This window comes from Vespa crabro, chromosome 13, assembly GCF_910589235.1.
Source record: "Vespa crabro chromosome 13, iyVesCrab1.2, whole genome shotgun sequence".
Lineage (NCBI taxonomy): Eukaryota > Metazoa > Arthropoda > Insecta > Hymenoptera > Vespidae > Vespa > Vespa crabro.
The window spans coordinates 1787501-1811794 of record NC_060967.1 but is presented as its reverse complement, the minus strand read 5'-3'; the positions used below and the strand labels follow the sequence as shown (position 1 = coordinate 1811794).

The 24294-nt window shown below is 26.8% G+C and overlaps 5 protein-coding genes across 17 annotated transcripts in view; 3 read left to right on the top strand and 2 right to left on the bottom strand.

The window, feature by feature from the left end:
- Positions 1-105: 105 nt before the first annotated feature.
- On the bottom strand, positions 106-11591 carry LOC124428524 (uncharacterized protein C18orf63-like). 7 transcript variants are annotated; one of them, XM_046972668.1, is made up of 9 exons: positions 11059-11591; positions 10636-10771; positions 10357-10531; positions 10097-10259; positions 9923-10019; positions 9748-9838; positions 9578-9672; positions 9010-9486; positions 8298-8905 (listed from the first exon to the last, which is right to left on the bottom strand). In XM_046972668.1, the coding sequence occupies exons 1-9, from the start codon at positions 11202-11204 to the stop codon at positions 8729-8731; spliced, it is 1557 nt and encodes a 518-aa protein (XP_046828624.1). In that variant the 5' UTR covers positions 11205-11591; the 3' UTR covers positions 8298-8728. The 7 variants fall into 7 exon arrangements, with proteins under 7 accessions (XP_046828628.1, XP_046828630.1, XP_046828626.1 ...); XM_046972667.1 differs by having other exon boundaries at positions 9578-9838; XM_046972669.1 differs by lacking the exon at positions 10636-10771 and having other exon boundaries at positions 9578-9838; positions 10357-10470; positions 11059-11169.
- On the top strand, positions 6516-8561 carry LOC124428525 (integrator complex subunit 1 homolog). Its single transcript, XM_046972675.1, has 6 exons — positions 6516-6645; positions 6731-6967; positions 7097-7285; positions 7370-8006; positions 8083-8359; positions 8424-8561. Exons 1-6 carry the CDS (start codon positions 6549-6551, stop codon positions 8544-8546), a joined length of 1560 nt encoding a protein of 519 aa, XP_046828631.1. The 5' UTR covers positions 6516-6548; the 3' UTR covers positions 8547-8561.
- Positions 11592-12603: 1012 nt separating the features above from the next.
- LOC124428523 (protein FAN-like) lies at positions 12604-17236 on the top strand. 4 transcript variants are annotated; one of them, XM_046972662.1, is made up of 16 exons: positions 12604-12847; positions 13088-13321; positions 13406-13604; positions 13724-13909; positions 13981-14052; positions 14126-14334; positions 14395-14557; positions 14630-14784; positions 15028-15206; positions 15345-15476; positions 15551-15754; positions 15869-16145; positions 16240-16470; positions 16559-16647; positions 16741-16992; positions 17084-17236. In XM_046972662.1, the coding sequence occupies exons 1-16, from the start codon at positions 12834-12836 to the stop codon at positions 17179-17181; spliced, it is 2694 nt and encodes an 897-aa protein (XP_046828618.1). In that variant the 5' UTR covers positions 12604-12833; the 3' UTR covers positions 17182-17236. The 4 variants fall into 4 exon arrangements, with proteins under 4 accessions (XP_046828618.1, XP_046828620.1, XP_046828621.1 ...); XM_046972665.1 differs by having other exon boundaries at positions 12606-12847; positions 13174-13321; XM_046972666.1 differs by having other exon boundaries at positions 12606-12847; positions 13174-13346.
- Positions 17237-17979: 743 nt separating this feature from the next.
- LOC124428528 (mitochondrial uncoupling protein Bmcp) lies at positions 17980-23155 on the bottom strand. Of its 3 annotated transcripts, none has more exons than XM_046972684.1 (8): positions 22940-23155; positions 21231-21333; positions 20981-21128; positions 20527-20806; positions 20296-20414; positions 18724-18784; positions 18552-18641; positions 17980-18464 (listed from the first exon to the last, which is right to left on the bottom strand). In XM_046972684.1, exons 2-8 carry the CDS (start codon positions 21301-21303, stop codon positions 18348-18350), a joined length of 888 nt encoding a protein of 295 aa, XP_046828640.1. In that variant the 5' UTR covers positions 21304-21333; positions 22940-23155; the 3' UTR covers positions 17980-18347. The 3 variants fall into 3 exon arrangements, with proteins under 3 accessions (XP_046828640.1, XP_046828639.1, XP_046828637.1); XM_046972683.1 differs by lacking the exon at positions 22940-23155 and adding an exon at positions 21457-21757; XM_046972681.1 differs by lacking the exon at positions 22940-23155 and adding an exon at positions 21453-21757 and having other exon boundaries at positions 17981-18464.
- LOC124428527 (ribonuclease P protein subunit p38-like) overlaps positions 21896-24294 on the top strand; it is a 2946-nt gene continuing 547 nt past the window's right edge. The window contains exons 1-6 of one of the 2 annotated variants that reach the window (XM_046972680.1): positions 21896-21969; positions 23411-23527; positions 23607-23657; positions 23745-23861; positions 23916-24132; positions 24206-24294. The exon at positions 24206-24294 is cut by the window's right edge and continues 546 nt beyond it. In XM_046972680.1, coding sequence (XP_046828636.1) covers positions 23418-23527; positions 23607-23657; positions 23745-23861; positions 23916-24132; positions 24206-24294 — 584 coding nt within the window. In that variant the 5' untranslated portion in view covers positions 21896-21969; positions 23411-23417. Of the gene's footprint in view, positions 22047-23410; positions 23528-23606; positions 23658-23744; positions 23862-23915; positions 24133-24205 lie in introns of both variants that reach the window. The other variant, XM_046972679.1, reaches the window with a different exon arrangement.

Genomic DNA, 24294 nt, shown 5'->3' with positions numbered 1-24294 from the left:
ATTCATTCGATGTTATCTTTTTTAAAAAGAATTTTTATACAATCATCATAAAATTGATATACTGAATAATACAATCTGGTCAAAATGAAATTCACTTTTTATGTTATATATATATATATATATGTACATATATATATATATGTATATATATATGTATATATACGATATATATATATATATATATCGTTTTTCGAAGCATTCTATTTTACTTGACTGCTTGTGTATGTACGTTTATATAATAAAATGGTAACATTATGATCCATGTTGTGTTTTACCTCGCTGTTTGTTTTTTTTTTTGTATCACTTTGTACAATATTTATGTACAACGTGTATAAAAGAAACGATATAGCCGTAGATTCCAACTATCAGGCTCCCTTGTACATACATATATATATATATATAATATATATATATATATGTATATATGTATATATATATAAATATATATATATATGTAATATATCAAATATAATTGTTTATATATATATATGTATAATGAATAAAATCATAAATCTAATTTTTTCTATCGTACGACAAATCTGCACAGAGTAAATAGTTATATCCTATATCCCATTAAAAAGAAAATCAAAGAAAAAGATTGAAAAAAAAAAAAGAAATAAAAAAGAAAAAAAAAAGAAAAAAAAATTGCCTCTTTTACGAGATACACAATTACGAGAGAAGCATAATTAATTAATCAATTAATTAATTCTTAGATCTTGTAAAAAAAAATAAAAAAGAAATAAAAAAAAAAAAACCGAAAGTAATAGAAAAAGAAAAAATATCAACTAAATTTGCAAATATTACGATAAATATAAAAAAAGCACTTTTCCCACCTAGTTTTGCAAAAAAGATAGAGAGAGAGAGAGAGAGAGAGAGAGAGAAAGAAAGAGAGAGAGGAAAAGATTATTAATTAATTGCGTCAATAAAAATTAAAAAAATTAAAAAAATTAAAAAAAGAAAAGAGAGAAGAATATGATATATCAAATAAAGTTAAATCGATAATAAAATAATGCTCGAAAAAGTAATAAAATTATATATAGGTTAAAACGCAAGTGTGTCCCTTAACGCTAAAACCTAAAAATTAGGTAACGTCGGTGCGTTGCAAATGTCTAGCATGTTGTCTCGTAGGATCATGATATGCTCGTAACATTTCACCATGTCGGAAAACATCATGAGGAGATGAAAGAGAGGGCAGTGAAGGCAAAGACGGTAGTAAACAGCCCAGCATACTGGCACTAGTATCTGACGTATAAATCCCATTGTTGGCTGGTCCCATGGAAACACCGCAGGAAGTAGCCGAAACCGTAGATAAGGAATGTGCATTTTGTTCAGCCGATCCTAATACACTTGAACCCGGTCCCATGAGATTGCCTAGATTTGTTTGGGGAAAAAAAAAAGAAAAAAAAAAGAAGAAAAGGAAGAAAAGAAAAGAAAAAAATATTTGTCGTATTCGTTTTCCCTTTTTTCTCCCCCCCCCAAGCCACCCATCCCCGCCACTCTTAAATTTTTTCGTCTTACTTTCAAATCGATCGTCAATACGATGAATGATCTCGTCGTTAATAATCTCTCAACTGGGATAAATACATTATATACTCGACGTACCGGAGCTCACCGTAGAAGGTACTGATAATGGTGTCATCGTTGGGAAGTCCGAGTGTTCATTAGCTCTTGGATGATGAGAATCCGTTCTTGGTGCGTGTGGTGTACGAATGCATGGCAATGATGGTCTAAAATAATTTCCACCTCTGTCGTTCCTTCGATGTCTCACGTGTAGGCCAGCTTTGCTACCATTCCCAAGTCCAAAGTGAAGAAGTTCCAAATGTCTTCTCAAGTTCCTCGATTGACGTAACATCGCACCACATAATGGACAAGATATCGGTTGATCCGACATGTTCCGTGTTTTGGATTGTCCATCTCCTAAAATTAATTCCATGAAGAGTGTATCTTATATACATAGAAATATCATAATACAAATGATATTACCTATTTCTTATACATAAGGTATATATATATCCAACGATATATATACATTTATATATATATATATATATATAGAGAGAGAGAGAGAGAGAGAGCGAGAGAAAGAGAGAGAGAGATATAAGAATAAAGCAGTGCGACCCATACACACACGCGCGCGCGCGCGCGCGCACGCACGCACACACACACACAATTTTTTTTGCTGTTATTAAAATATCTTGTATTATGTAAATTCATATATATATATATAGCCTTTGACTAAATTCTAAAATAAATGTCATCGGTACAACTTAATAATACCAAAACGAATTGCAAGGATGTGCATTGTGCATTAATACATTTGCACAGCGCAATATTATTAATTACAAAATACATAACGTAACACATTCTCCTTTCGTAATATCTATATTGTTATTAAAAAATGATATCACATATATGTTCTTTATTTACAAACGCAGGAAAAATTAACTATACGATGTGTTACCGCTTATAATAATTTATAGAGTATATGTATAAGAAAATCTCTATCTATATTAGGACCCTTCAATAGTCTCTGCATACAATTCCTGTAATTATAAAACGCTAAGGAATGTGCAAATTTTTTCAATGATGTTAAACTTCTTACTTATGATATGACTATTGATGGATCAAGATTCTTATTATACGATTGAATTCTTCTCTCTTCTGTATGATATTAACATTAAAATATTTATTTATAAAAGGAAAGTATTTTGATAAATGAATTATGATATGAAATGAATATGAGAAAATAATTGAATAACTTTATACAAAAAGGAAATATACATATATGTATGTATGTATGTATGTATGTATGTATGTATGTATGTATGTATGTATGTATGTATGTATGTATGTATGCATATATATATATGTGTATATATATATTATATATATATATATATACATTTACATATATATATATATATATATATATATATATATATATATATATATATATATTTATATGCAAGTTTTGTGAAAATGAATTATGTATTTTTAAGATGTTAAAAATTCGGAGCACATTTTACTATACATACCCCATCCCTTGCACTATGACTACAAATTTTACCGACTGCTACTCCCATTAACCCTAGGATACTGCTCTTACTTACTATCGTGGAAGATTCTATATGAGATGAAATGAATTATAAATATCTCAGGCCGCGCATAACATAATTTAGGTTTATCCAAAGGAACATATAACTGAAAAGAAGAAATGAATACGAGAAATATATATATAAACATAACATAAACATTATAATAATCTCTTGTCATTGGATGATTTAAAGAAATCGCAATGTATTATTAATTATATTATTATAAAGTTGTATAAAATATAAAACTTATATTGAATAAGTACGTGAACGAGCTGCTAAATAAATGAGAAAATCAAGACTTCGTCGGCTTATTAGGTGGGAAAAAAATTAATCGAAACGCGTGATGTTCTTTCAAATGAAGCAGTTAGTTGAACTGATTCGAGCAATAACACCACTAGTGCTAAGTCCTGTCTTTCAACTTTTTCCGATATTTTCATCTGGCTATAGTTGGCGATGGTGCGTTGCTGCGGGGAGAGACAACATTTGATTCGCGCGAGACGGGCGAAGGAAGTGGACTGGGTTTACAAATTATTCGTTCACTATTTCCACTGTCAGTCCCATGATTGGCTGATTGCTCACTGTATTCCGTTACCTCGACTTCTGGTTTAACTTCAATCATCATTGAATCGGACAATGAACCTTGTAAGGGATGACTACTAAATCGACACTTGCAAGACGATAAAAGATGCCTGCGCAAATTTCTTGCTTGACGTAACGTAGCACCACAAAGTGGACAAATGCCTGGACAATCTGAAGCACCACGAACTTTTAAACTTCCTGATAGAGCACACGTAGGTGTTCCAGCTGCCGATCCCTGGGTGAGTGGGAGCGGTACTCCTTGTGGGTAGCCCATGTTCATTGAACCAGGAAACTGAGGTATATGCAGTGGTGAATATGGTTGTATCGGCGTCAGTGTCTGTAAGTGTTGTTCACTATCTGACGTATGTTCCTGATGAGCTCCTGCTTGAGAATTTTCTGTAGTTACTGGTTTTGCCTCTTTGGAAGGAGGTGAATGGCTACCCTGATGATTCGTATATCCCAACTGATCGCTTGCTGCTAACAGACACAAACACAATGTTACCATGCAGGGCTGAACTGACCTTCGTATCTGAAATTTCTGTCTTAGATATTATAACATATGGCATTACCAATTAAAAATGCAGTTCAACCCAACCGATGGTTGTGCTTGTGTCCGTATTAATAAAAAGGATAACCTAAAGAGATTTCATACATCTCACAGATAATGCTAGATAAATTAATATATCGGACACAAAACACAAATTAATTATTTTGCTGTTGCTATTGGAATATCTTCACCCGCATAATAAAAACGTTAAGGCTAGGAAATTTTAATGGATTTAATATGAGAATGTATTGACTTCTCCATTTTCAACTTAATTTTCCGTAGTAACAAATTTATAACTAACTGTACAATTTTTTATGATATCATATTTCAATTATTTAGTGCAACAAATAAAGCGACTGGTACAGGCACAAGAAATTTTATCTCACCTGTGTCATCTCCATGATGAGCATCGATATCCTTTGGATCATAATCTGTTGTTCCATGATCATCTGCGTGTGTATTTAAATGCCTGTTTTCACTGTCATTAGTCATGTTTCCGCGTGCCCATTTTCCTGAAGATGAGGAGGACTTTCTTCTCTTTTTCCTTCTCTTTAAAGGGAAGTAAGAACTAAGAGTTTCTCTTGATAAACCTTCATTAGCCGCAGGTATTGCAGATGGGGGTACTTCTTCGCCGCTCTAATACATATAATTAATTTCATTTTAATTCTAATTTTATGAGATACCAAGGATTAAACATCTATCTATAAAAAAGATTTCAAATCACATGAAGTATAAAGTAATACATATGTAGGAACCTACTTCTGTTAATATTGTTGGAGGTGTTAAACCATGAATACACAAACAATGAGCAGCTTGAAGAAGAGATGGTAATTGAGATGGTTCAACGCTGACTTCACCTCGATAAACAAACTCCAATAATGATTCTAAATCATCTGCTCCGATACCTGCTAGCATAACTACTGGATGTTGGCAAGGTGTACTCTGTATCAAAAAGAAATTACATTATTAGTTACAAATATAAAATTCAAATCTTTGATTAGATGTCCAATATCAAATGTTATAATTTAGAAAAAATATCGATGCAACCTTCAGTAAATCCAGCAAAAAGGGACTTGCCGCCGAGAGCACGATCTTGTGTGCAGGAAAGCTACGCCCTCCTGCTGCTAATGTTACATCCACTAAATCTCCATGTCCTCTAAGTAACTGTACAGCAGAAGCCAAAGATGAGCTAAATTCTCCCCACGAGAGACTATACAACTGACTGCTGCTCCCCATTCTGTGATTCAAAATAAGAACATGTGAGCATGGCACATTATGATATTAACTCCTAAATACATTTAAAAGATTCTTTTATGTTAGTAAGTAGTCCACTATCTCCATATTGTTGTAAAATAGGGCTTACTAAGCTTAAAACATTATACTTTAAAGATGATTATGCAAAGAGTCAAGTAAATTTACATTTTCTGACAGAGAAGAATGAACAACTATGATAAATATCCGGAAAAATCATTCGCTAACGGTAGCGATGCTTGCCCGTTTCCCCCTTCCACATTTGCTTAATTAGTGCCCCCACCCCAACAAATTTGACCTCAGCGTCGTCTTTAAGCTAACCTAACAAATATCACAAGTTTTAACGGGAAACACCATAGAACTATCTAAAAACTTCTTTTTACAAATACATTGCCGTCGTGGAACACTTACTGCTATGAATGTATGAAAATAGGTTGGTGAAAGTATAAAAACAGGGTCAACCGAGCGTGAGTTACAATAGATTAAAGTGATCACTAGTCCGACTTATTTCAAACACATCGACTCGAATCATGCACTCTACCGATATTAAAAACTTATGGTACAATATTATGCATTGTGAATGCATAGGAGTTTTAGTTAAATAGATAAGCGTCTATGAGATTCCTCAAGTGAAATTCAAACGCTGGCAGAAATCATTTCGAACGTCACACTGCGTGATACTGTGCTGCCACCACCTAGCCGGCATGTTCTTTACAAAGTTTTACGGATGTGACGTTGAGCCGAGGAACCGCCAAAATTCAAATTAGCTACAATAATTTGAAGAATAATAAAATGACACGTAAATTGTTACATTTTTCAATAAACTAAAAAAAAAACTATAAATCTATATTATAAAAATATTATATAAATCCTTATTTATTGTTATAGATGAAATTAAAATAATATAAATATATCTATATAAATATATCTTTTTAATTATGACATACATTCATTATAAGGTCATAAAAGAAAATATTTACAAACTTGACATCATATATCATTTGTTAAAAATTAAATGTAAATTATTTTTATCTTTGATATTTACATTATAAGGATTAATTAAGTGAATTAAAATAATGAGCAACCAGAATAATATCATTGAAAAAGATAGAGAAGCAGAGGATTCAAAAAAAACTATAGAATCAACAGTTATAAAGTTGTTACGTACACAAGGTAAAGTTAATGTATTTTTTTTTCTTCTTTTTTTTTTTTTTTACATTGTTTAATGGACAATAAAACATTAAAATATATATTTCAGAGTATACTTTGAATGCTGTTAATAATTATGGTGAAAATTTGTTACACGTTAGCGCAGCATATGGTTGCTCTAATATCATTAAAGAAATTTTACAGAAAAAAGAACATCGTCAAGTTATTAATAGAAAAAATAAATTTGGTTGGACACCTTTGATGCAAGCTATTCGAAATAGAAATAGTGATACTGTTAAATTACTTTTACAACAAAAATCAAATATAAATGATTCAACTTATCTTGGTAAGTCATTACTAGCACAGCTTCTTTTTTAGAATATAAAAATTAATAATTTATTACAAATGATGTTACTATTTACAGTATAAACTAATTATGATATCTGTAAATACAAATTTTTGATATATTCAATAGGAATGTCAGTAATTGGTATGGCTTGTGCAATAAGTAAAGAAATGTTGCAAATGATATATGAAATTTGTCCATCCACATTAATAAATGCAATGAATGATGACATTAATCCACTATGTATAGCTGCATTGAAAAATGATAAAGATTTGTTTTTTTCTTTGATCGATATGGGTCTAGATGTTTCTAAAGCCAGTAAGATATATTATATATTTCTTATATAATCTATATTTTATATACCAATTAACAAAATACAATAATATTCAAACTATCTTATAGATGAATATACACACATTATGATGAAGCAATCGACAGTACCAGAAATAGCAAATTTGGCAAGATGTTATGGTGAAATAGAAGATTATTGGAATGATGGATCAAATGATATTCCAATGAAAAATGAATCAAACGATAATGTTTCTATAACTGAGCATAAAAATAAACCTCAATATATTGTACAAATTCTAAAGGATTTTAATAATAAAGACGATATTTTGAATAACAACCAAAACAATAACAATAACAATAACAATAATAATAATAATAATAATATCCCTTTAATAAATATTGATACATATCATACCGATGTAAATAATCAATCTAATTTAATGGAAACTTTAGAGAGTACTTGTAAAGAAAAATATTTAAAAAGTCTTAATGTTGACTTGTTAGCTGGAGCTACATTATCAGCTGAATCAAGTCTAATATCACCTACTTTCTTAGACATCTCTAACACAGAATTTCCTACTTCTCCAAACATATATTTTGTGAAAAATTGTACAAATTTAGCCACTATTAATGAAAATGACGAAAAGGATCCATTTATGACAGAAACTGAAATAGAATATAATAAATTATTAGAAATCTCTACATCTACAAAAGATTCAAAACATTCACCTACTGTAATGCTTAAAAGGTATAATAAATCAATTATATTTTAAATAATAATATTTTTTCTTCAAAGATAATAATAAATAATAATTCCTTCAAAGATTACAGTCCATACGTCCAGCAGACTTAGATCTAACATCTGTTCAAAATGATCATAATACTACTCTTGAATTTATACCAGAATTTAGTCCTACATCGTCACCAAATGTTCCTGCATATATTAATGATGAGAATGTATCTGGTGACAAAACACCTACACCTCCACGTTACAGAACCCCACCAAGAGGAATGGTTCTAAATTCACAACAAACTAAAATGATTGTTTTTTTAAAACATTATGGTTTATGTCATCATATGTCTACATTCCTTAAAGAAGAAGTAAGTAATTTATGATTACTAAAGTTACTTAACTAATAAAAAAAAATATTTCTTTTCTACACAGATAGACATGGATCTTATTCTAATGCTTTCTGACAAAGATTTACAAGAAATTGGAATAAAGGAAGAAGCTGAAAGGACATCTATATTAACAGCTATAAAAATATATCAAAGTATTGAAATGTAATATTATCATAGAAATATTTTATATACACACGTTTGTTTTTATGATATTTTATATGAAATTTAATTACCTGTTATTTTTTTATAAATCTAAAGTAAACAAAAACTATCATTTATATTACAAAACTTTTAACATGGATCTATGAAATTGTACGTATTTAAAATGTGTTTATTATTTTGTATATCCTAGTAACAAATTTTTTTCTTTCTTATATGTTCCATTACTTTTAATATTAACTGAGACTTCTTCTCTTTTAATTTATGTGGAATAGAATGTTTCTGTAGCCAATCACTTAGAACAGAAGATTTTACTTGATCTAATTGGTTAAGCTTTGCCAACATTTCTATATCTACATCTTGATTCTGTAAATAAGGTTATTATACTTATTTATAGATATTATTAAGAAGAATAAAATATATCTATTGCAAAGCACATGATTTGTATGTATATATACATATATACTTGCCATTTTTATATCATTTCTTATATTCAAAAATTTTTCTTTTACTTTTGTATTATTATGTTCATTTAGTTGCATTGAATGATTTGATTCTGTATTAGTCTCAAAAGATTGGAATTTTCTCTTTACATGTTGTAGACGATTTGAAGATTTTCCAACTGTTTCATTATAATTTAATAAATTACTATTTATTATTTTATTATCATTTATTTTATCTGTTCTAAGATTCTCATTAAGAAAAGTTTTTCTATTATTAACAGCAATCGGTATACTAGTAGTATGAATTTTTTCAATTTCAGATAAATGTGTTATTGGCTTTAATGTTTGACACGTTGATTTATTTGTATCTGTTAATAACCAATGTTCATATTTTGATAAAAACTCTGATTTTGGTATTTTCTCAATGATCTTTACATTTGAATGAAATTTACTTAATTCTTTGTCTTCTGGTGATAATAGCTTATTCTGAAGATTCGATGTATACTATATAAAATTAATTAAATTCTAATATATATTCTATTATATATAAAAAAAAAAATTAACTATAATATTGAATAAATTAAATATTGCATACTTCATTTAAAGAAAAAAATTGTACATTTTCTTTTTTATGTGACAATAACTGTAACTTCTTGCCACATATTTCAGATATTGTCTTACGTATATCATCTATAAATTGAGAAATTATATATTCATTATCATTGGAAGGAAACAATTGCAATGGTTTAAGAGCTACACATGTACTTGGATATGTAAAATGATTAACGCCAGGAGATGAAAATTTAATATTGTAATATATAATTCCTTCAGGAGTTTTGGGTAAACGATAACCATACTAAAAAAAAAAAAAAAATAATAATTACATAAACTGCACAAAAGATTTAATAAATTTCAATCAAATCTAAAAACTAAACTATACCATATTCTTCCAATGTCTACGCATTTGTTCATAATCTTTAAATGGACAACTAGATGGTATTTTTTTAACTACCGATATGACCTTTCCCATACTCATACTAAAAAAGAATAATATTTATTTATTGTAATAAAAAAAAAAACTTGTTATAAAATTTTCAAAAGAATCCAGAAATACCTTGGCAATACGTATACCGATTGAGAAAATTCTGTTAAATTGATGAAACCATTATTATCTATTAGAAAATCTAATATCGACGAACGTAACAAATAAAAATCTTCCAATTGTATGAATGGTATTTTGAGTTTTCTCGGTTGAAATTTAAATAACACGTTTCCATCTGTAAATCTATTTTTATATAAAATCTAATATAAACATATATATATATATATATATATATATATATATATAAATTATTTAATAATATATTGTAATACCATTTATTGAAATCTGTAGTTTCAATGCATTCATTTCTTGCATAGACGTATAAAAATGTTTGCCTTGTATATAATATTGTCCAACTTTATTCCACATTGGAGCTAATTTGCATTCTATCGTATAATTAAGACAAACTATATAACCTTCCACCGTTACCGTTTGTGGGCTTTTAAACTTTAAAAATCAAAAAAAAAAAAAAAAAAAAAAAAGAATGTTTTCTATCATTTAATCAAATAAAACTAATTTTCCCAATTAATATTCGCATATGTAACACTTGCCAACATGTTCAAAGTTCGTAAAGTTTTCTGCAATTTGCCAGTTTCCAAAAATTCATTAGAAGTAATAATAGATATCGAATTATCTGTCCCCGGTATAGGAGATGCAATAATTTCCGGAAGAATGTGTATAATTAATCTAAAAGAAAAAACAAAAAAAAGAAAAAAAAAGAAAAGAAAAAACCAATAATTCACGTTGGTCAGAAACATTTAGATTTAATTTAAACAAAAAAAAAAAAAAAAAGAAGAAAAAATAAAAGAAAAAAATATTTTATAAAATGATACCTCAATTATCGATATTTTATTGAAATTACGTCATAAATTTTGAAAGATTCTCAAGTGAAAATTTTTATCAATTAATATTCCACTTCTATGAATTATCCATTATAACAATAACGATAAAAATGACGATTATATCAATCTTACCGACACTTTAATGTTTGCCAATGATAATTCGATTTTGCCAATGAATTTTGTACTTCAATGAAATCAATTTCACAATTAACGCAACTGAGCTCTTCTTTCCTTGGTATCGTAACGTATACGATAGTTTCTTCATTTTTATTATCCATTTCTAATTAATATCCCTTTTATTGATAAACAAATATTCGATAAGAAATAAAATATATTCGAATTGTTAAAATAAAATAACGAAATTCACTGGAGATACGATATAACGAAGGAAGGAATGAATCGAGACGAATTTTGAAAATTATTATTATTATTATTAATTAATTAATCATTTGAAAAGTACTACGTGAAACATATTAGTGATTGAAACATGTATTCTTTTTTTTTTTAAATAACAAAATAATATTCTATAAGCCATAATAAAGGCAGCCATTAGCTCGATAGTACTTGCGTTGTTTTTGCGACAGAAATTACGGAATATATATATATGTTACATCGCAAGTAATATCGATTACCAGGTCCCACCACGTGGAGGTTGCTGCTGACGGGGACCCAACTTGTATAGTTTATATAACAAATAATAATAAAAAAAAATAACTTGCATCGTACGTAACTTATTGAAAATTCTTCCGATCTTCAGAGATTTTCAAGTAAAATTTTACAGTTCACGTCTATACATCTAATTATACAATACACAAACGTATCTAATTTTATTCAAAGAAATTTTTTTTTTGCTCTCTTGATATTCCCAAATAAATATAACATCGTATAATATCGTAGAATATCGTGAAATTACCTGAATATTTTAAATTTACAATGAAATGTACGTATAAAAATTATCGGCTTACGAGCGCACGAAATTTCTTTTTTTTTTTTCTTTTTCAAGAATCTTTCGAAACTTATGACGTAATTTTTATTAAAACTAATAATAATATAATATAAAATAATCTTAAATATTAATACATAGAAGATGTATTTATTGGATAAATACGTATCATTAAATAATTGTATTAAAAGCGTAGAAAGATAGAAATTTATTGGATGAGAAATTATGAGACAAAGATAACTCTCATAATAACGCATATTTCTATTAGATAATACAAATAGTTCTTTTTATTTCTTGTAGATTTTTTTCCATTTTTATAATTATGATTAATATAATAATAATAATAATAGTAATAATAATAATAATAATAATAATAATAATTAAAATGATTAAAACCTATGAGATTTGTAGCTCTGCTGCGTAGTAAGCTTACTCTCGAGACGTCTGTCGAACAACTGACGATCGCGTCGACATATTGTTTTTATAAACCGCGGCATAGATACTCGGTCGGTAATTAATTCTGTTCTGTCGATAACGATGCATAATATGAAAATATGAAAAATATTGTTTTAAAATAATTACAAACTCATTGGATTTTAATAAAATTTGTCAATTTATAAATTCGATTACGAATATGCCATTTCAATTATAATAAAAAAATGAAGTAACAACATTAAGAGAAAAATAAAAGTCCCTTTGACTATTGCAATAATAGGTTACAATGCATAATCTTAACTATGAGATATCATTGGTTAAAAAAAAAAAACCACTAAACATTTTCGTGATTCATAACCATTCCGATGCAATTGTTATTTGTTTAAAATATAAAACTGCGTCTTTCGTATAATATAAAATGTTTGTCCGAAATGGATATACGTAGTTCATATAAGTACATAAATAAAAGGTGAAACAACGATTGTGATATGTATATGGGAAATCATTTTATATCTATAAATATATAATAATGGAAAAAGAAAAGTGAGTTATTTCATTTCCTAATGATATTCATTTTATATAAGTTTTGTAAATAATAAGTAAACAGTTATTAATAAGATTAAGTGTAATATTGTTTTATCGAAAATTTATAAATAACATAAGTTAATTTACTTTTATGATATAAAATCAGTCTGTAGAATATGCAAAACAAATCATTGTTTTCTTTTTTCTCTCTTTCTCTCTATTTTTTTTTCTTTTTTTTTTTTTTTGTTTTTTAAATAGATTTACGATGCTCCTGTTGGAGCCAGGAGAAATATTTTTTGAAGATTATAGTGTTCAGATGAGAGCGATAGAACCGTTGTTTCCAGAACAAACAGAATGGATAGACGGAAGATTGAAACTTTGTTCAAAATCATTAGTTTTTGTAAATAAAGATTTCATTCAACCATTGATCAAAATACAGCTTAAAGAGACAATAAGGGTTGAACAATATAATTCAGAAGATAATATAGAAGGGTAGGCATAATTTTATATTATTTAGGTAGGTTCAATGTAATATTATTAATTGTTATTGAATGGTGATGTATAATAATTTTTCAGATGCAATAACGTATTGAATATTCAATGTAAACAGTATGTGGAAATGTTAGAAAAAAATGTTCTCGCACCATACAAATTTATTCATAAAAACTCGACTTTTCAATTTTCTTTTAATTATGCAAAGATAGAAAATTGTCTTCCTCAAATATTGCAATTACTTCGTGCTGCTACTTTGCCAACAGCTGAACAAAATGCAATGGTATATATATATATATATATATATGTACATATATATATCTTTTTTTTCTACATAGAATTTTTTATTAAGTAATAAATATTTATCAATTTATTTACTCCTTTTTTTTTTTTTTTTTAAAGATAATGACTATAGTTCACTCCAGACAATCGCGTGTATCTTTTGATACATCTTGGCTAGAAGATTTATACGAAACGGTTGTGTTAGAAATTCAAGCAAATAAAGTATTACCACTTGTAATTAATCCAGGCAGGGTATTATTAACTACATCCAGATTATATTTTCAACCTTATAACAATATGGATCAGGTTAATAATATTTAATTATATTTATATTATAACATAATCTATTGTTAATCGAACTCTGTTTTTTTTTTCAGCATCCCGTTTTAAAAATACAATTAAAAGATATAAGTAGTATTATACAAAGAAGATTTCTTTTGAGACAAGTGGTAAGTTTTTGAATTAACAATGCTAACGTTTCAAATTATTTATTTATTTAATAATAATTATTATTGCAAATAGGGTCTTGAAATAAAATGGCAAAAGCAAACTGATTGTAAAACTGAATATTTGTTTCTTTCTTTAAACAATCAAAGTGATAGAGATGAACTTCATAAAAAGTTATTAGATCAATCTGCTGTATCTCTAGAAACTGTTCCTCAGAATCAAATGACAATGAGATGGCAAAATGGTTCTTTATCAAATTATGATTATCTTTTGTATATTAACAGGTAAAAATATTCAAGATATTGTAATAATGATTTTAAATTAAATAATAATTATGTTTTTAGTCTGGCAGACAGAACTTTTCATGATTTGACTCAGTATCCTGTAATACCTTGGATAATAAAAGATTACACATCTGCAACATTGGATTTGGACAATCCTGATATATATAGAGATCTTTCTAAACCTATTGGTGCTCTTGAACCTACTAGATTAGAAAGATTAAAGGTAAAACATCATTAAAAAGTTATTAATGTAGATTTTATGATTATAAATAATTTTTGTTTTTTTCTTATATAGGAACGTTACTCAGAAATGTTAGAACCAAAATTTCTGTACGGATCTCATTATAGTGCACCAGGTTTTGTATTATTTTACTTAGTGAGAAAGTATCCTCAATATATGCTTTGCCTTCAAAATGGAAGATTCGATCATCCTGATAGAATGTTTAACAGGTATTATTATTAATCTAATCATATTCTTTTTTTTTTCTTTTTTATACACAAATAATAATAAAAAATGTTTTGTATTTTATTTCACGCTGTAATCTCTTTTGATAAAGCTACAAAATTTAATAGTGTTGCGTATTAACAAAATAGTATTTCATTGTACTTGCTTTTAATATCAGACTCATACTTTTAATACCAGAATGCAGAATCGATTTTTTGTTTCACTCTTGCAAATAAAATACCTAACAGTGTAGCTGACGTATGGAAAAATGTTTTGGTGAACATGTCTGACTTTAAAGAATTGATCCCAGAGTTTTATGATACAAACAATGGTGGTGATTTTTTAGTAAATAGTTATGGTATTGATTTTGGTTATCGACATGATGGTACAAAAATTGGTGATGTGCAGCTGCCACCTTGGGCAGAAGGTAAAATATTTCCTATACATACTTTTCTACAAAACTGTTAGGGATTTGATATTATATATTTTATAATTGTAGATGTGCGTATTAAAATATTTTTTAATGTAATCTTTTTTAATTATAATAATAAATATAATATTTCAGGACCTTCAGATTTTATAAAAAAATTAAGAAACGCCTTAGAAAGTGATTATGTTTCTAAAAATTTACACCATTGGATAGATTTGATCTTTGGATATAAACAAAGAGGAATTGAAGCAGAAAAATCTGATAATTGTAATAATATCTAATATTAAATTTCTTAAATGATGTTGTAAATTCATTGTATATAAATTTACATATTGTTACAGTATTTTTTCACCTGTGTTACGAAGGGGCAGTGGATTTAGATACAATTCGTGATATTAATGATCGACATGGATTAGAAGTACAAATTATGGAATTTGGACAAATTCCAAAACAAGTTTTTACTCTACCTCATCCTAAAAGATTAATACCCATTATAGATACATTACAAACTGCAACATTAACTGTTTCACATATGACAGACATGAGTGAGCCTTCTATTAATTTAATAATATTGAAATGTTTTATATATATATTTATATATATATATATAGTATTGTATTTTTTCACATTGATAGATAAAAATGAAATATATTTTTCAGATGACAAGTCTCTCATAAGTGATTCAATACATCTGTCCGAATTTATAACATTTCAATCACATAAGGAAGGAGTATGCTGTATCACAGTAACTAATAAAGGAATATATGATGAAATATTATCAGTAGGTCATGATGGCATGTTTAAACTATATTCTATAAAAAACAAAAAACTTACACGAAGTGTTTCTTTATCATCATTGCCTCTTTCATCCTGTATATCATATTATACACCATCATCTCATAATATACTTGTTGTTGGCTCATGGGACAATACACTGTAAATAGATATCCAATATTATATCAAAAAATATTTTTCCATTTAATCTTAATATAATTATTATATGGGACTTAGCTGATTTTATCATTTGCAGAATATTTTATGATATAGAATTTGGTAGAACGATTGATACATTGCAAGCTCATGAAGATGCAGTTTCTTGTTTGGCATGGAGTCCAACACGACAGATTATTATCTCTGGATCATGGGATTGTACTGCCAAAGTTTGGCGGAGCTACGTCTCAGGGCCCAAAATTAAACCTTCAGAATATTTTATAGCTCAGCTGGACCATGATTCAAAAATAACATGTATTGATATATCAAGGTAATTCTTTTTCATATATAATTTGAAAGTTTCATTTAATTATGATGAATTCTACTATTAAATTGAAATTAACTTATAAAATTTATAGCAATGAGATGTTATTAGTATCTGGCACAGAAGATGGAGAATTATTTTTATGGAATATGGACAATTACAATTTACAATCCACTGTTAAAGGTAATTTTTTATATTACTTAAGATATAAATGTTAAAAATGATTTTTTTAAATGAACTAACATTTTTTTATTTTTCATTTTATCCTATTAAAAGGGCACACTGGAAAAGTAAATGCAATGACATTTGATCCTGAATGCAAAAGCATCATTTCTTGTGCAGAAGATCAAGCATTGAATATTATTGATATTCATACAAGTACTCAGATTTATCATACAATTTTAGAACATGAAGCACTCATATTAAAATGGATTGGAATGTTATTGTTAATAGGTGATAGCGCTGGAAATATCAGCTTATGGAAATTTCCAGAAGCAGCTTTTTTGTCAAAAATCCATTGTCATGATGGTATTACGTAATTTATATCATATATTGTGTATCTTTTAGAAAGTAATAATTAAATATACATAATAATACAATTGTTTTTCAACTATTTTAGGGCCACTTTTTACAATATCAGTAACAACTGATAATAACATGGTTATAACAGGTGGAAAAGATAGAAAAGTTATAGTTTGGGAATGCAAAAAGGAATGATGAGATTAATCAATCTATTAAATATGGCAAAGTAAACATTTATAAAAAAAAAAGGTTGCAATATTACATTTTAATTTGATGTAATATTTATTAATGATAAAAAAAACTTGTTTTAAACATGTTTTAAGTATTCTTTACTTTATTATCATTATTATTATTATTATTATTATTATTATTATTATTATTATTATTATTATTATTATTATTATTATTAATAATAATATATTTTAGTTATGAATGAATATGTTTAAATAAGGACTATTATCTTGTTACAATTTAAGAACATTGTAATATATATTTATATCAAAAGATGAAATTAAATAAGCTGTTTAAAAAAGAAAATTGTCATTGTTCTTTGTTCATATTTCATTCATATTCAATTTGTTCATATATTTCAAACTATAGGAAAATATTTAAATTTGTATTGATTATATTTGCGAACATTTATATTTTTTTTTATAATAGTTACATGTGTGCAGATCTTTTGTTAATATCCTAAAATGATGATTTTATATTATACATAAAATAAGATTATCTGGACAATATATAATATACCATAGATCCCTCAGAAAATATAAATATTAAATTTAAATTATATTCTACGTGTACTTTTACATAGTATTCCCTTTATTGATTATATGAATTTTTATAATACTTTATAGTTTTGGATTAAACATTTTTAGTTGACTAGATATTAATTTAATTAGATTATTTTTATTTTTTTATATATATATTTATATCAGTTATTGAAATATACTTTAAAAACATTTCTTTTAAATAGTTTTAATGAGAAAAATATATCGTTTATAACGTATATTAGAAATATCGTGTATTATTTATTACTATATCGTGAAATGCAAATGAAATGTAAATTATAGATCGAGTGCAACTATATGAACATTGTTTTTAAACTTTTATATTGACTTTCATTAATTAAAAAAGTATGTTATACACTTTTTACAGCGTCATCATTTAAGGAATATCTGTACATTAATTGCTATTAACTATAAAGGACACAAATATAAATTGATATTTAAAAAAAACAAAAAAAAAAAAATTATTTTAGTTATTTCAATTATTTCAGTTTTTAATATACTGTTAGATTTTCAAACCTAATTTTTAATAAGATCAATACTTAGACGTTTTGTGAAATAAGCTAATAATGATTACAGTTGTTTTAATTGTTCATAAGTAATGAAGAATATAATATTCCATGGACCCATTCTAAACCATGTTGGTATAAACCCTTTATATAATGCAAAAAATCCTTCATTTTTTATGGTCTGAAAGTTTAAAGCACAATATATAAATTTGTTTAATTTTAAAAAGAACCAAAGATTATTGGCATTGTCATTAGTAAATTTACGTACTTGAATAAAACAATCCATACTTCCAGTATAAATATGAGGGGGTAACTTGCCGCAAGAAGTTGAGATCCTCCTTTGATTCATCAATCGTGTCTACAATTAAAATGTAGATGAAAGTAAATTTTTCACAATAGATACATTTAATTGTTGATCTTATAATTAAATAATTACTTACACGTACAACATCTATTGGAGTAGAAGCAATAGCGCTTCCCATACTGGCAATAAAACTAGATCTGAAATATAAAGTTTAATATAATTTATATCGGTTTGTAATTTTTGTCTAACCGATTGTTTGCAGGTTCAGTTATTAAATAGTTTTTAATTTTATGGTAAATTATCGAATTATAGAAATTGCAATTAACAGATCAAAATGAACTATAAAGTCAAAAACTACTTAATTCTTATTTGTGATAGTTATAAGAGAAGAATTGTACTATAATTTACATCATTTATATTTATATTTACACATTCTGTAAATGTTTATATTATAAGAAGAGAACCCTTATCCAGGCATTATGCGTGAATTTATATTAAAATATATGATGTCTGTGGTGACACATGATTATTACAGGAAAGCATACAAAATTATTGTTAGTATCAATTAATGCATTTTGGGATAAAAAAGAAAATAAAAAATACTAATAAAAATAGAAAAATTTTTCAACTGCCATTGTAATGATTGACATTGAAATTATATTGATTTCTTTTATTATGCACTGTTTAGCAATTAGTAAATGGATTTTCTAAAGCTCAGGGGATGCATAAATTGCTAACCAAAAAGGTTTGTGTTGCAGAACATCTGCAGGAACGTGTGAACAAACTTATACTGAACATGGAGTGTTGAACACTTTAGTGTCAAGTCTCTGAGGTCATCTCAATATCCATGTACTGCTTGCGCCCATGTGCAAGATAATGAGTATGGACCTGGAAATAAAACGTTGATATTTTAGGAAATGATTGTTCTTTTCTATTAATACAAACATTATATAACTCCATCATGTACAATGCTAAATCCATTGCTAAAACCTAAAGTTTTGAGAGACAAAATATTATCATGTTATTATTAAATGTATTGTCAATTGATTTGTAACAACGCATTAAAATATAAAAATGTGACAAAATGTTATATAAAATAAAGCATAAACAAAGTGCACATCAAAATAAAAATTAATAAGGAAGGCAAACCTTTGAGATGACAGAATGTATTCACATGACATCATGTATTATATGGGATGTTTTTCATAAACATTTTAAAAAGCCAATTATTAAAATTGAAATATATATATATATATATATACATATATATATATATATATATATATATATAAATATTTTTAATTATATAAAATAATATATAGGTTTAACTATAATTTATGGAAAAATACGAATCATTGATATCTTGCGATATAAAAAGAGTAAAAAATTGCTCGGATAAGGGTTAAGCTGATACAAGTAGTATCAGTGTAATACACATTGTACAACATGCATTATATGATACAATGATTGTAACATATAATATGTTTAACACATGTATAAATGATATATTATATTTAATAAAAATATTTTTTTAGAATTAAAAGAGAAATTGAATATTGTACTGTAAATAATGTTAAGTGGTTGTAATTTAATTAATTCTGATATTTTAATCAATATTCATTATAGAATATATTTACAAAACATTATAGTTTGTGCCAATGCACATGTATGATTAAATTCTGTTTTTATCATATGAAATAGCACTTACAAAAAATGGTTACTAATGCTGTCTCCAAGAAAATCCATAAATTTAACCTTACTAAAATCATAAATAGGTAATTCTACTGCTGCAATGATAGCAGCTCTTTGAGCAGTAGGTCCTACACCCTGTAAGAAAATAAATTATTAACCTATATAAAAATATTATTTGTTTCGTGATAGAGCTCCTAATGTTATTTTAATTTTGATAAACTTTAAATTTAGTAGCTATATATGTTACCCTCCATAAACCACGAACACCTTCATGTTGATACACGTCTTGGAAGCAACTCACTAAGGATAGATTTGCATCGATACCTGTAACTTGCATACGAACTTTTATCACATCTGTAGGATTGGCTATTGCACTTGATATTGCACCAGCTAATGTTGCGCATATAATATTAATAAGTACTGCATCATCTGTTCCCCATTTCTTTATAGCTATTTCTTGAAGAGAATAATAAGTTCCAAATTTTATAGTTCCATATGTAGCCTGCCTAAGAATAGCCGAACTAATCCTGTAGAAATTAAAAAAAAAAAAAAAAGAAAAAAAAAAAGAAACACATGGCTTTATAAATATCATAATTTTCAAAGTTTAAATAATAATATGTTTATGAGCAATTACTATTCTATTATTTCTATCAATTTATCATAAAACCATGTATTGATATATGTTTCTAACAAAAATATACCCAGAATATAATGCTCTAAATCCTTCTTCTTTGGATATTTGGAATAAAGCATTAGTCATACCAGAATATTTCAAATGTGCATGCTTTCTATCCAATTTTTGACCTTGCACTTGCAAACGTGTCTTTGTTGTATCCAAAGGAAAAGTACCTAATAAAAAGGGCAGACATTGGAATAATGAATAATATTTCTTCCATATACTTATGATAATCCATGATCTTTATAAAATGATTTTTATTATGATAATCTTACCTAACTCTGCAACAATAGAAGCAAGGCCTCCATAAACAAAAGGTCGCCAATCATTAGATTCTCTTTCTCCCATCACCTTTGGTTATTTTATTAGCAATGAATTCTAAAAATTTATTAAAAATTTTTCATAAATATTTATATGAAAAACGTGAATCCCTTATGATAACAATTATTAGAAAAACTACATATAACAAAATAATATCCCGTAAATAATTAAATTACCTACGAAGTATATCAAAAGTATAACAATATATATTCTTTTTGAATATTGATGGAATAATAATGAAATTATTTTACACTATAAAACAATGTCAATATATTTAAAAAGATTAATTTAAAATATTCTCCCTCGTATACAATCACGAGAGCCTCTCATTCGTCAACCAGAAACTAAAAATGTCATTAGACGTCGTGTTCATAGATTTTACAAAATAAACAAGATACGAAGTATCTCATCAGAAACGAACAAAAACATCTGACGAAACGTATAAAATGAAAAATTTATTTCCCGATAATGATTATAAAATTAATATGAAATATTATTATTCGTTTCATATTATTGACGTAAATGATATTTTTGACATTATTCGCGAAGAAAAAAATTGAATACTGTGGCGCCACTCAAAAAATTGCGGCAAAAGAAATGAAACTCATAACCTCTCTAATTACTGATTTTCATATACACGCATAAATGGCGTAGATTTTATGTCCATGAAATAACGATTGCCTGTTTGATTATGTGAGTAAATTGAAAATAAACATTTCCAAGTGCAAAAGAAATGCATTTCACAATGCTCGCAAGTAGATGCTACTACGGTAAATCACTCGATCATTTTAATGAGCTTTAGTCGAATGATTTTATTCGAGAAATAAGAAAATACTTATTCAATCATTTATGTCAAGCAATCTGAATTTTTTTTTCAAAATATATATTAATACATAAATACATATATATTATATATTATTTTTAATAAAGATCAAAATATAAGTTCGTTTTCACATCATCTATACGAGATCATCTAAGCGATATTTTCTTATGGTTTCCTTTGTATTATTATTATTATTATTATTATTTTTACTAGTAATATTACTATAATAATAATATGCAATATAATAATATAGTAATAAAAATAGTAATAAGAATAAACGGAAGAATATATTTACATTATATATGACACATATGATGACGATAATTTATAACAAAATGAAGGACAAATGTAATGATTTTATCTGATGATTTGGATAAATGATCGTCCATTGAAAGATATGTCTAATACAAACAACAATATATGACGATAAGTACGAAACGTTTCTTTTGTTCTTGTCCACTATCATTTCTCTTTGTTTTATTATCTTATGATAGTTATTTTCCACACTATTTTCTTACTCACGATTAATCGAAATTAATTATCCTTACTATTATAGCCATATTATAAAACGTATTAAATAATATATTATATTATTATTGTTATCGTCAATAATAATAATCAAAGTGGTATAGAGTGAATTAGTTCTATAGAAGCAACCACGTAAAAAAAAAAAAAAAAAGAAAAAAAAACTAAGAGTACTATTTCATAGATAATGTGAAAATGAATTTGTCTTTTAATTTGTATTAAAATAATATAATATATAATTATTTATTAATTATTTTTAAGAAAATATTCGACAAATTCTTCTTTTTTATCGCAAATTTATATATTAATTCTTACATTTATTATTTTCTATGCATTTATCGTGAAACAAATGCGTCAGAAAAAGAGATATACTTATGAGATATTGAAAAGTGTGAGTTCACGGTTTACTAAACACTATTTACTTTTAACTCATACGAAAAAACAATTGTTATGATGCGTGAGATGAGAATAATCAACATAAGTTGAATCCATTGATACGATAGACGGTATGGTGGGGGAACAGTGTTCATCTCGCTTGTTTCCGTAGTTCATATTTTGTCCATACATGTCGCTGTAGTCGCATAACCTTTGAACGAAAGATAATGAACAATCTTAAACAGATTGAATATATGTTTTGATATTATTCTATCTTTGTTTTCTTAAGTTAACACCAGATGGACCTCTAAATGTATTTGATCAAAAACATTGTACATCTTGATTTATTATTAATCCATGGTTTTACAAATGATCATATGTATATTGTTGTTTTGATTTCGACGATAACAGTTTAATCATGGATACGCCAGTATTAACGAAACAACAACAAAGGCAAAGTTTGTCAGCAAAAAAAGGGCCTATGAAAGGATTGCGTAATATCCTAGCTCAACCACATGACAATTATTGGTATATTTCTCTTTTACTTTTCAATATTATATATTTTTAATCTTATAAGAATTAACAATGTATTATTTTTTATTAACAGGCCTGTGCTAAATGAGGAGGATAATGTTAAACTACATTCTATATTGATAGAGTGAGTTGATATATTAATATGTGTGTGTGTGTGTGTGTGTATGTGTGTGCGATAGCTTTATAAATTAATTATATTAATATTTTATAGTTTATTTCCTGCATTAAGGAGATCGTCATCAAGGGTGAAAAAGAAACATATAGAAAATGAAGTAAAAGAAAAGCCAGAAATTAAGAAAAGATCATTATCGCCTAACAAGGATATATTGTAAGTTTTTATAAAAGAAAAAATTATTTTAAATAATTTATGTCTCTCTTTTAGAAATTCAGTGGTCCTTGGTATTAATACTGTTACACGTTCATTAGAAAGAAATATAGTATGTTGTGTTCTATTGGATGCTGATGTAGAACCACCATTTTTAATAAAGCATATTATTATGATGGCACAGATGAAAAAAGTACCATTTCTCCTTGTACCTTCTTTTAAAATTCTTACACTAGAGAATATTGGATTTAAATGTTCTGCATTTGCTTTGAAGGTATGATTTTTATATTTGTTTATAAACAAAAACAAATTTATTTTATCTTAATTCAATGTATTCTTAATTACAGAAAGTGACATTATCTTTAGATCATCATTTTTATACGTTGTACAATAATGTATTACAAATATCTAAAAATTATCCTGCATCAAGACAGTC